At 39.7% G+C, this 13,649-nt stretch overlaps 1 protein-coding gene across 1 annotated transcript; it reads right to left on the reverse strand.

Moving 5' to 3' along the window:
* Positions 1-351: 351 nt before the first annotated feature.
* Positions 352-13,496, reverse strand: ankrd33bb (ankyrin repeat domain 33Bb). Its single transcript, XM_038300424.1, has 5 exons — positions 12,244-13,496; positions 7,081-7,210; positions 2,070-2,210; positions 1,686-1,849; positions 352-1,598 (listed from the first exon to the last, which is right to left on the reverse strand). The coding sequence occupies exons 1-5, from the start codon at positions 12,739-12,741 to the stop codon at positions 942-944; spliced, it is 1,590 nt and encodes a 529-aa protein (XP_038156352.1). The 5' UTR covers positions 12,742-13,496; the 3' UTR covers positions 352-941.
* Positions 13,497-13,649: the final 153 nt, after the last annotated feature.

Here is a 13,649-nt window from a genome sequence, read left to right on the forward strand (position 1 = left end):
ACCTTCAGGTACCACAAAGCTGGATTCATTCTTAGCAAGACAAGTCACCATGGTAATGTACTCTGAAACCTGGTACTGGGCAGGCTAGCCTTCAGAAATGATCTGATTCCTAGAAAACGCTCCACCCAGCAGCCAATCAGCTATTGGGGAAACATTGACGTGCCCTTTCAATGAAGACTAGATTTAATTCAGAGGGGAAAAATCTTTACATTTTTAATGTTTGCTGTAACGGTATAATTTAGAAGGAGAAATGTTAGGGCATAGAGCTTGGAATCCTGAGGTTCTGAGTTTGAGCCCCACTCCCACAGACTGCCATTTTGGGTCTCTGAGCAAGTGTCTTAACCCCTCCCCGGACGCCACACGATGGCAGCCAACTGCTCCCCAAGGGGATGGGTCAAATGCAGAGGTAAATTTCTCCACTGTGAGATTAATAAAATTCAGTTAATATTATGATTATGATTATTGATTATGATTATTAATAACCAGGTAAAAAAAAAAAAAAGAAACACTAAAATGCTGCAAAGTTTAATTTAAGTAGAAAAAGTGTAACTTGCGCATTTTCGCAGTTGGCTCATGGTTTTGATTGGCCTGCTCCCTTGAACCCGCCCATTTTTACAATGCACGTTCAGAATTTTGTTCAGTCAAAGCTGGAATGAGTTAGCAAGTTGATCACCAGCGTCGTGGTACCACTGATCCTGATGGCCATTGTTGTGGATTGGTTAAATTGGATAGCCTGGGAGCAATCCTGCTGCATTGAGCTGGCTTTGTGGTACAGGTCTCTGCATCCACAATCTAAACAGGTATGAACAAACTTTTTAGTGTTATTCACATTAAAGGTTTAGATTTACTAAGGCTGCAACTGTGTGCTTTGTGTCCACAAGACACAAGCTCTTGTTGGAAATTGCAAAAAGTTATAAAGTGTAGACACTTCCTTCTGCCCTTCACCTTCTTCTAAGCAGAGATAGCATTCGCCGCCTCTCCTCTTCTTGTCTCTTCTCTATTTTCTTCATCTTGTAATCCCATTTGGGGATCTTAAGCTGGTTTTCGTTGCTGCTTCTGCCTGGGTTTTCTGGCGTGAAGGTTGGAGGTGGAGCCTTGCAGAGCCTGACCTTTGGCACGACAATGCCTGGCCTCACGCTCCTTCGTCTCAGCATGTTGAGTGGCAGGAGACTGGCTCTTCTAATGGCCACCGTGGACACTGCTGCCATGTCACTGATAATTTGAGGCTGCAGGCTTGCCCGTCGATCCCTCACTTTGGGAATGAGTTGGACCCTTGAGTTCTGGAAAAGCTTTTTATAGTTGCTCAGCCTGTCGGGACCCAGGCGTTTAAGTTCTGCTACCCTTTGCCTCCTCAGGATCTCCTGCACAGCTTGTCGGCGTTTTCCAATGCACGGTGGGCTACTTGGGCACACGGTGTGGCACGCTGTGGCCATGAAGGGACTAGAAATGGCTGTGGTAATCCTCACCATGTGTTCAAGAACCCCATCATTCACAGGGTTTACCTTGTTGTTGACAAATAACCTGTAAGGGCAGCAAGACACGAGTTTCATCAAGCGCTGACAAAATGTCTGTGGGTTCTGTGCCTTCAACACGAGTTCCTGCAAAAGAGACATTAAATTAATGCTTGAATAACTATTAGACAGTGCATTTATACTTACAACTTAATAAAATTTTATTGCATTAACCTCCAACAATGGCCACTCCAGGGAGAAGGAGTCACAAAACTGTTCAGCACAGGGCTTTGATATAAGCCGAAGCATCAGGTCAGCCGTCTCGTATCGACCAGTGAAGAGAGCCCACTCCCTGGGGGTCATTTGTCGTCCATAGTCCCGAGCTTGGATATCACTTCCTGTGTGGAGATTTATTTGGGACATATAGAGTTTAAAAAGCATTATCAAACATGTCAAGACATATATTTCTCAAAGCACAATTTCATATATTCTTATTTGGGTTTGCGGCAAAAAATAAATGAATGTCTTCCACTTAGACATCATGGTGATGTTTTCAAGCTAAAGCCACCCTGTTGAGACCTGAAGATGAGTCCCTGCAAAATAAGAACTTGTTCATACCTGCCAACATGAGGGCTCTGACACACTCAAGCCTGCCCTGCATTGCAGCCTTCATCAGGGCTGTGAAACCATGACAGTTCCTCCTCTCGATATCAAAACCCGGAAAGTAGTTCAACAGATAGTTGGAGATAAATGCATGACCTGTGAACCACAGAGAAATATTTGTTAATTGTGACATCTGAGTTTTCAAGGACCTGTCTGTATTCTCTCACATCACACCCACAAATCTATGTTTATGTATATTTGTTCAATAGAGCAACACAGAGTAAGGCTTGATTGTAAAATATGAGGGAAATGATGGAAGGTTTTTCAAACCTTTTACTGTCGTAAATCTAGATAAAAGTGGTTTTCTTTTATTTTTAACTTGATTGTCTCTGATATTCTAAATGAAATCCAAAATAAACCAGTTGCTTTTTACATTATCTACCGTAGTCATCGAATTTCCTTTTCTGTGCCATTTGATATCAGTATAAACACAGTTGTTATGCCAACAAATTGTTTAGCAAAGAGCCAAAAATTTACCAGACAGGTGAGTTAAAAGTTTTCTGCTTTCAGACAAATTTAAACCCAGATCAATCCAATGGACCCTATTCTATTTATATACACAACTTCAGGCTATCTAACATTTTAAGATGTTATAGTCTAATGAGACAAAAATTGAGCTTTTTAGCTTATAAGTGACAAAACAAACTGGATCAGAAACCTGATGGTAGGTGGGGTGATGCTAAAGTAAAGGCCAACATATCTCAGACCTAATTCATAACATACGAATTTTACCAGCGGTGAAAATTAATTAGTTACATTTACTCATGTTACTTAAGTTAGGTACAATTTAAGTGTACTCTATACTTTGTTAAACAGTTTACACAAAATGCACTTATAATTATACTTGGGTGTGATTTGCTTCAGCAATTTTACTGAGTTACATTAAAGTTACATCCTTCCATAATAAAGAAAAGAAAAACTTAAGCAACATCATGATCCATCGGCTGGTTTGGAGGTGCATTATTCAGACACAGATCACACCACAAAGCTGGTTAAATTAGCCTAAAGAGATCTAATTCTCCTCATTTACTAACTCAAAATCAAACCCAAGCATGTATATGGAGGAAAGTTGAAAAGGTTTAGTGTTTAAAGTCTTTTTCATGTAAAAAGGGATATCGTATTTAGCAGATTAGTAATAATGTTATTCTTATTAATGTTTTACTAATCATCATTTTATTTATTACTCATGGTAACCAGCATTCTGTGCTCTTTAAAAAAAAACAAAAAAACTTTTAACTAAAGGAACGGTCAGTGATTCAATGTTGGGTTTTTATTAAGTACATTTTAATTTACCACTTAAAGATATTAACTTCCTTGGTTATGAAATAGCATTATGTATTTTTAAACCTCTATTTCTTTATTAGGTATTTTTTCCTCTTTGTTTATGTGTATATGTATTCTTTATAGGTTCTAAAGGGAAATAATTTAAGAATAAGTTTAATTGTCTGTGCTCCTCTACTCTAGGGTTCCTCTGCTCAAGAAAGAGTAACTAAGAAACTTAATTTAATTATAGTAAAATTTTAATGACAGTTTTTACTTGAGTAAAATTTTAAACTGGTAAGTTACTTTTATTTAATAAAATGTCTTCAAACTGTGTACTGGAGCACATTATTTTTTTAATCCTTTCTACGTCTGAACTTGGCCAGTATGTTTCTTCCCACCTCTAGCAATATTAATATTTTCTTGAGGCTCAGGCTCAGGTTATCCTGAGCTAATTCTATAATTATGCTGCTATAGACTTAGACTGCTGGAAAACATGGGGACCCCTTTTTAATCATTGTGCTTCATTCTATCTCTTTTCTCCCACTCTGTGGTAGTCGTTAGTTCAATCACTAACGTTATGCTCTCTCTGGTTATTTTCGTAGTAGCTTCATCTGGTCTGTTCCTGTTTAGCTATGACTTCACCCTGGACAAAAATATCAGCTGTGCTGCTACTATCAACACCTTTGTTTATAGATGTTGGAGCTTGGCCTATTCTTAGTGAACTCTAGTTTCTCTGACTGTGACTAACAGTATGTGCTCTCTATCATCCTTTTACATGGGAGCTGGCTCTGAGTTTGTCTGACTGGCTGTGTGTTTCCAGGACAGGTCGCCTGTGGAGCTGGTTGACAGTTGCCTTTTATATCTCTGCTTCTTTTCGTATCTCTGCATCTGTCTCCTCTAACCTCAGTTGGCCTTGGCAGATGGCCGCTCACACCGAGCCTGGTTCTGCTGGAGGTTTCTTCTTGTTAAAAGGGAGTTTTTCCTCTCCTCTGTCACTTAAAGTATGCATGGTGTGATTTATTACCTTTGGGTCAATGAGTCGTTGCAATCAATTGGTTTTCTTTAGATAGAAAACTTTGAATCAATTTGACTGTAAGATCTGGTTTTATTTTCTCTGTAAAGTGGCTTGAGATGACATGTGTTGTGAATTGGTGCTATATAAATAAACTTAATTAAATTGAATTGCAGGCTTCTTTCAGAAATCAAAGCTGTGAATGGAGCAAAAGCTTAGAGTGATGGCATAGATGCCTTCCAGTCACAAAGAACCGGACCTCATTACTAAACAACAATTGTTGAAATACCACTGCAAACATGCATCAGGCTTGCTCATTAATTATAAAAAGGGTTTGGCTGCCGGGATGCTGGGAAGGGTATAAATCATTTTGACATGAAATTATTTAAATAACAGTAACAACACTATATATTTATAGTTTTTTTTTTTATTCTTGAGATATGCTTATTTGCTTTCCTATCAGAAGCAAACTTTGGGGTTGAATTAAATTATGTTATATCTAAACCTACCAAGTCTAAGAAGGGTTTTAAGCTTAAATGTGAATAAAAGGCAAACCCTTCAAGAAAAGCTGGCAGTGGCTGCAAAAACATTGGAGTAGGACAGGTATTCTCCTTGCAGCCAAAATAAATACTCTAACATCATATAATGAAAGTTGCAATGGTAAACAAAGAAAATCTATGTGAATAGAATGGGAGTCTTATAGAAAGCCTGATATTTTTTTATCTTGTTATTATTGTAAGCCTAGGGATAACCCTAAGGCCTAAAAACAGAACTTAAAGATAGTAAACCTGAGCATACATAAAGTTCAACAGCAGATTAGCTTCACCTGGAAAAGATTTGGTATAGCGTATTTCCAAAATGCAGGATGCTAATAGATTTCAGCAAAAGATGACTTCTGAAAATCTGGAAAAAAAGCCATCAAGTCTATAGCCAATGAAACCTCTTTTTTACTTTTGTGTTTTTCTTGTTTGTTTTTTTGTCATAATTTTTTTTCATTTGTCATTCATGCATTACAAAAGTGTAGCTTTTACCAGAGAAATGCACATTATTACACTCCACCCTACTTGTTAAAAATAGTCTCAGCCTTGGATACTTTGTCATGAAAAATTCGTGAACCATTCAGGGTCACTCGGTCTGATTCCAATACTACATCTCAAAACTATAACTTTTGTTTTCACTTTTTCTGTCTGCTTTTGCAGAATGATGGAGCCTCAGTGTTGAGAGTATTTTTTTTTTTTTTTTTTTTTTTATGAAACTGGATCGATTCCTCTTCTAATGAAGCAGAAAATGAAAAACAGGTCCTCCACTGTTTATCACAGTCTCCAGTGAGCTATTCATCATCATTATGTGATAAGAGACCAGAACTCTGTGTCTGCCACATCTGGCTGAGTCATTGTGAAACTACTGCTGATGCTACTCTGTCATTACAAACACTTTGATCCACTAGACTTTATATTCCATGACTTTTATACTGGGCTTTGAACTAATAATTGCTTTTTTTTTCCACAGTAAACTTCAGTGTGAAACTTGTAAAGTATTACCATAGATCTAACAATGTATAATAACTAACTGAAGATTCTCAATCATCCAGGGTTAGTCATTCTGTTAGTCAAATTGAACCCGACGAAAGGGTTCGCCCCTTTGGAATGGGGGTCGTTTGGGTTCTTTGTTGGCATGTAATACCAAAACCTGTCTATGTCTCTGAAAGGGGGGTTGTTAGAGGGAATTGTTACAGTTTTTGTCAACTTATTAGCTGCATTGTGGGTTTTGGAAAGCTGAAATCTGAACAGATGTCAACCCACACCAGGACATTCTTTTGAGAGTAAGGTTCACATTTTGGACAAAGAGGACAGGTACTTTGAGAGGGGCGTGAAGGAAGCGATCCATGTAAAGAAAGAAAAACCAACCTTTAACAGAGGGGGTTGACTGAGATTTCAGCTTTCAAAAATCTACAATGCATCTTTACAGTTGATTACTTATCATGCAACCCCTACCCCCTTACAATGGAACAGACCACCTCACCTGTCCATCCAGGCCAATAATTCGCTCTAACGACCCCCTTTCAGAGACAAACCCGTTCGTCTGTTTTTGCATGTTTTCTCAGCTAAAAAAAGGCTTTGTTTCTTTGGTCCAATCTATAAAGCCTCGAACTCAACGCTATTTCTGACATCTTGAATCGAAAAAGCTTCCTGGGTGGGAAGCGAAATGTCTTTAAACTTGGAAACAAAGTCCAGTGGATTGTTTTTTAACTTTTTTGGAATGTACCGTAAAATTGTGTTTCTGGACCATATTAATGCTTATCACAACACTGAACATTGCATAATTCAGATTTATTTAGCACTACTTTGTCAATGTGACATCTGATACTGTACAATGCAAATGAAAGTTAGTTTGAAGGAAAACGTACGATAAACGGCTCAAAATCGAGCAGATAGATAGTGTTATAAAATCATTCCCCTTTGACCAATCAGCATCTCAAGAAAATCATTCAGTCTCAAATTAAATTACATTAATGCTCCTGATTAGTTTGTGACTGAAGCTGTTAATAGGTATCTTTTTTCTCTCAGTTTCCATTTCCCCCAAAAATACATGAACAAAAAAGAAAGTACCAGTTATGACAGTCGTTGTTCCATAGCTGGAACTTATACAACAATTGTGTTACAATTAGTAGGGAGGCTGATTTTTCTTTACCTGCTTGAGCTGCAATAATTAGTGCGGTGTTACCCTCGTTGTCCTGCCAGTTCACATCCAGGTAAGGGCACTGAGAGAGAGCAATGACAACGTCCACATAGCCATGATAACACGCTGCAATGAGGCCAGACTAAAACACAGGAAAAAAATAATGATATAAGAGTTTGATTCATTTTAATCTTTGAATTTGAATGAATAAAATACCCACAATCTACAAATGGACAATGAATGAGTTTTTAATCTGTTACTTCAAAATTATTCCACGCCTTTTTTTTCTTTTTTTTTTTTTACAACAGTACAAAATTAAGCTTTTTCTAAATAGTTAAATTTCCATCTTAGAAATATGTTATTGAAGCTAATTTAATAGCTAAGAAGAGAAAAAGATAATTAATGTCTTATATGCCAACTGTCCATTGGGGATTTTCCTGCTAGATTGGTTCATTGGCAAAGCACCTAATTCTTACAATCACACATCCACTCCTATTATAATGCTTTTACTGTGCGCCTCATCGAAGGACATTCCACAGTGGATCACACTGGCAAATAGGCAATTAAAACATGCTTGTATAACACCTGAAAGATCACCTGTTCTGCCCCTGGACCATGCTATCCTGGGTGTCGACTTTTATCGACAATATCAAAATCATATAATTAGGCCTACTCTATGGGCCGGATCCATCAGAGGTTTGCGTGTATAAAAACGTGAGCTATTTCACTGCGGACGCTAAAAAATGTACAAACTGATCTATCAACAGCGTGCTAAAAGGATTTTGTCTTTAAAACTTGCTAAATAGCGCCTCTGATCCATTTAGCACTTTTTCCACAATGAATATGCAATATGGGGCGTTTACAAGCAAAAGTGCGTCTTGTGGGAGAAGAACATGTAAATATATGAATAGCACTCGCAAAGTGATTTATCAAACCTGAAAGCAATTTTGCTAACGGTATCTGACTCTATATTTAACATGTTCCAAAAGAAGGTGCAAATGGTCTGTATGCGTAATTGCGCACACATGGCAGCGGTTATTGTCGCAAGAAGGAGACATCGAAATGAAGCAAGGAGACGCAGAGAGCGCATTTTTTCACTCCGTGTGAATATTTTTGGAATGAACGAGGAAACGATTATCAAAACATATCGTTTATCCAGCATTGCCATTTTGGAGCTGTTGGGGGAACTCCGAATGGATTTGGAGCCAGCCACAAGGAGGACCCACGCAATACCAGATATCACAAAACTCCTTGCAACATTGCACTTTTTTGCATCTGGGTCATTCCAGCGTACGGTTGCAGCGAGAGCTGGGATCTCCCAACCACGTTTTTCAGAAGTGCTGTCCGACGTTCTAAATGCCATGTCGCCCTGCCGCCCTACCGGAGAACCCCGACCTCCCCCCTGCGCCTGTGGAGCAACATGCCAATGCTGCGGGGATGCGTACGTGAAGTAATCTCATCCACAGTCACTTCTTGTGTGCCATTTGGTATTTGCATTTTTCTACAGGCAAATACAAAACAGCGTTTTTTTTTGTTTTTTTTTTACTGCAGTGAAGTAGAAATTCAGCCACATACCACCTTAGGGAATAAAGGTTGCCAAAGTTTATATATATACACTATATTGCCAAAAGTATTTGCTCACCTGCCTTGACTCACATATGAGCTTAAGTGACATCCCGTTCCTAATCCATAGGGTTCAATATGACGTCGGTCCACCCTTTGCAGCTAGAACAGCTTCAACTCTTCTGGGAAGGCTGTCCACAAGGTTTAGGAGTGTGTTTATGGGAATTTTTGACCATTCTTCCAGAAGCGCATTTGTGAGGTCGCACACTGATGTTGGACGAGAAGGCCTGGCTCTCAGTCTCCGCTCTAATTCATCCCAAAGGTGTTCTATCGGGTTGAGGTCAGGACTCTGTGCAGGCCAGTCAAGTTCATCCACACCAGACTCTGTCATCCATGTCTTTATGGACCTTGCTTTGTGCACTGGTGCACAGTCATGTTGGAAGAGGAAGGGGCCAGCTCCAAACTGTTCCCACAAAGTTGGGAGCATGGAATTGTCCAAAATGTCTTGGTATGCTGAAGCATTCAGAGTTCCTTTCACTGGAACTAAGGGGCCAAGCCCAGCTCCTGAAAAACAACCTCACACCATAATCCCCCCTCCACCAAACTTTACACTTGGCACAATGCAGTCAGACAAGTACCGTTCTCCTGGCAACCGCCAAACCCAGACCCGTCCATCAGATTGCCAGATGGAGAAGCGCGATTCGTCACTCCAGAGAACGCGTCTCCACTGCTCTAGAGTCCAGTGGCGGCGTGCTTTACACCACCGCATCCGACGCTTTGCATTGCACTTGGTGATGTATGGCTTGGATGCAGCTGCTCGACCATGGAAACCCATTCCATGAAGCTCTCTGCGCACTGTTCTTGAGCTAATCTGAAGGCCACATGAAGTTTGGAGGTCTGTAGTGATTGACTCTGCAGAAAGTTGGCGACCTCTTCGCACTATGCGCGTCAGCATCCGCTGACCCCGCTCCGTCAGTTTACGTGGCCTACCACTTCGTGGCTGAGTTGCTGTCGTTCCCAAACACTTCCATTTTCTTATAATACAGCTGACAGTTGACTGTGGAATATTTAGGAGCGAGGAAATTTCACGACTGGATTTGTTGCACAGGTGGCATCCTATCACAGTTCCACGCTGGAATTCACTGAGCTCCTGAGAGCGACCCATTCTTTCACAAATGTTTGTAAAAACAGTCTGCATGCCTAGGTGCTTGAATTTATACACCTGTGGCCATGGAAGTGATTGGAACACCTGATTCCAATAATTTGGATGGGTGAGCAAATACTTTTGGCAATATAGTGTATATATATATATATATATATATATATATATATATATATATATATATATATATATATATATATATATATATATATATATATATATATATATATATATATATATATATATATATATATATAATTTTATGTTATTTTTTTGGAGGGGGTGGGGGTGTCACTGTAAGATTTAAATTTCTTAATGCACTAGTTTCTACAAACTGCTTTGCCGCAAAACGCGCAAAACCATCATTTAAATAGGGTGTCTCCAACAGTTTTGCACCTGCCACCAGTTACGCAATCACTCTTGTTAAATCACCCGCAAACCATGGTTCAGCCCCTCGCGCAAAATTCCAGTTTGCGAGCGCAAATTACTGCACGCAAAATTGGATCTTGATAAATCCGGCTCTATGTCTTTATTTATAAAATGTAGCATCTCTCTCTGTTCTTCTACTTCATGGTTCCTACAAACAGACACCATTCTTATATCCCAATCAGTCTGAAAGTAATAACTGCAAAAAAAGGCTGTAGAAATGTATTTTACTGAATTCCATGAATCTATTTGTATCGAGAAAAATACCTCTATGTGACATACTGTTTATAGCTGTATAAATTCAGAAAAAATGTTTTCTGGGTAAATATTATTTTATACAGACAGCTGGAGGCTGCTAACCCAAATTGACATAATAAAAAATAAAAACTCTGGAGGATAAATATCCAGGAGGTCCATCTGGTTCTAATAGAAAGACACAACAGATGGTATCCAGTTTGCTGCCGTTTACCTAGAAAAATAAAAATAAAAATCAGTTTAGCAAAGTGCCGTGCTTTCCAAGAGGTTAAGTTCTGTAAGGTTTTTCCTTTCAGAAAGCCCCAAACCCACAGAGGGGTTACCTCAATAACCGTAAATCCTTAGAGCAAACCGGGGTGCACCAAACCCTCCTACACTCTCAGTCTTAGTCTCAGTGGAAGCCTCTTGCTGTTTCTGTCCATGTCTATCAGCATACAGTGTCTCCTACCCGGTAGCAAGGTCACCGTTTTTAGTGAGCTCTTTAAAAGCTGAGCCCTCAAAGCAAGCTGCTTCTTTATGTTGTCCCTCTGCAGTTTACTCCTGCCATCTGTTGAGAAGGCTTAAATGGCTGCTCGGAGTCTTATTCCTGAACTGACCTTCAGTAGTTTACCAAACAGAACACCTACCTGTGCTTGGCTTTCTATTGAACCCACCAATGTTAGTGGGGATTTATATTGCTTCTTCACATCAAATCAATCACTTCCATGTCTGTTCATTTAATTTGTAAAATATGTCATTACAGCCCTGTCCAATGGACTGGCGAGCTATCCAGGGTGTACCCCGCCTCTCACCCATAGGGAGGTGGAGTTAGGCACTAGCAACCCTCGCCACCCCGCTTGGGGTAAGCGTGACGGATAATGGATGGATGGATGGATGGATGGATGGATGGATGGATGGATGGATGGATGGATGGAATATGTCATTACAGCTTGATGATGTCTGTTGAAGAAAATCTCTTTAGCAACAGGCATTGAATTTCTCTTACATCAAGTAATTTATTAAAGCCAATCAATCCTTGCAATCGGTGGATCAGTAGTGTAAACTATGGACAATCCAGACATCTATACTCTCTCATCTTTAGGTCAATCTAGGGAAACGACCAACATACATGATTATGAGCAGAACGCAGACAAAAGTAGTGCATTAATGGATGAGCATGCAAAACATGGCCAAGTTTCCATAGCAATAACACTAGCAACTGCACAATGCTACCTAGCGCTCCGCTATGCAGCCCATTTCTACTTACTGAGCACCTCCATTCCTTATACCAGTTTGAGCTCCATTTTGTCTTTAGAGATGCCTTGAAATGGCATTGCTAAAACAACTTAATGGAGAGGCTCTTATTGAAAAAGAGACATCGACAGAAAAATTCAAATCATCACATCTAGATTTTGGTAATAGCTTTTCAGGGGAAACAGATCTAGACTTTTTTCCATAAAGCTAATATTTCTTCCTCTTTTAGAAGTAGCTTCATCGGTCTAGCAGACTCCCACTCCCAATTATTAAATAGAGGCAGTTTGACAAGTAGAAAGGTGATAGTTGAATTACTTTAATGCTTTGGTGGTAAAGATGTGTTTGGGATAGATTCTGTTGACCATCCAAAAGTGTAAACCCAGAAAGCATTAGCATGCGATATGAAAATCTTCTATACAAAACAGAAGAGATTGCAGTGACATGATCTAGATAGATACTTTAGAGTCTATACGCAGATTAAAAATGAAAAAAGAACACAAAAAACAATATAAAAGGTAATGAACCCAGACACCTACTCTTCTGTTCCGGTCCGTCTCTTTTACCTCTTCCTCAGTAACTCCTTGTCTTATCATAATCTTTACTATGATGGCATTGTTGTTGCAGCAGGCCTTAAAAAAGGAGATGGGTTCGGGGCTTTCAGGGCGGTAGAGGGAGCGGTTAATTTGGGAGATTACTGAATCATCTGGGGGATAGAATGAGTCATCTGAGGTGATGCTCTGGGTATCCAAGCGATCCGGTAGGGCATCGAAGTCCAGTTCCTCAAACTCCTGATAGATATCGTCCTCATCCTCCCAGTAGTTTCGTGTGTAATCAACTTCAGTCTCAGGATTAATGTCTTCTCCTGATACCAAACAATCAAGTCCATTTTCATCAACCTTGCAAATGGACATAATGGGTGCATCCACAGCCAAGCTGCTGGCTTTTCTATGAGTCTTGCCAAGCTCAACTCCTCCAGGAAATCCATTCTCTTTAACCTTTGATTTCTTCCCTTGCTCCTCTGTTATTAACACCATTTAAAACATCCCCTGGCCTCACTTACCTTTTAAAATTCATGTGGGGTGCCAATAAATTCTTTTATAGAACCCTGAGTTTACATCCATTGCCCCAGAGCACCATAGTGTCTCATCCCATTCACCAAAGGGTGAAATCCAAGTTAGGACTTGAATTTTAAGAGTTTTATAAAGAACCGAAAAAGGCCAAAGATGAAGCATGAGAACTTGGGACTGCATAAAAAATCCTCCAACATGGTTTAACGCATCTAATTCAATTTCATGTGAAATCGGGATTTCGCAAAACTTTGCAACTCGTCCTCAAAGCTCTGAACATATGCATGATCTTTGACAGTCCCTCTGGACTGTTAAATATTGATAAAAATAGTCAATAACGACAAACTGTACTTGCTGTTCCTCCTCAAGGAGATTGACGGTGACGAATTTTTTAAAATGGAGTCTAAAATGTCCAGAAATATCCATGAGTTGCAGAATACAGAAAAGCCATAGCTCTCTTCCACGTGACTTTTGACAGTGACCCTGTAAGTCACATCTTTGGCCTTGTGCGATCCTTGCACTGGAAGAAGATCTGACACCCCCAAATTCCTAGATTCTTGTGGTCCCACTCCCAAACTAGAATCAGAAGAAACTGCAGGTGCTGAGCAACTAATCCTGCGTTTCCCTGTGGAGGAGGACTGGGCTGTCTGATGGCCAGCTCTGGGATGAAAGGGATTCTGTTGAACTGCTTCTTGATAATCCATTTAGTCTTTCTCTCTCTCGCTCCCTCACTCACTGGTGCTCTTCTGTTACAATATGGTGTGACCTAAAACTGACTGATTCAAGCATGCAGAGAGGATTACAATGTTTAAAACATTCTCTGTCCATATGAAGGAATCCATAAAGCTTTTTTTATAGGAGGATAGAAAAAAATT

This window comes from Cyprinodon tularosa, unplaced genomic scaffold (genome assembly GCF_016077235.1).
Source record: "Cyprinodon tularosa strain WSP-4 unplaced genomic scaffold, ASM1607723v1 ctg45, whole genome shotgun sequence".
NCBI classification, from domain to species: Eukaryota; Metazoa; Chordata; class Actinopteri; order Cyprinodontiformes; family Cyprinodontidae; genus Cyprinodon; species Cyprinodon tularosa.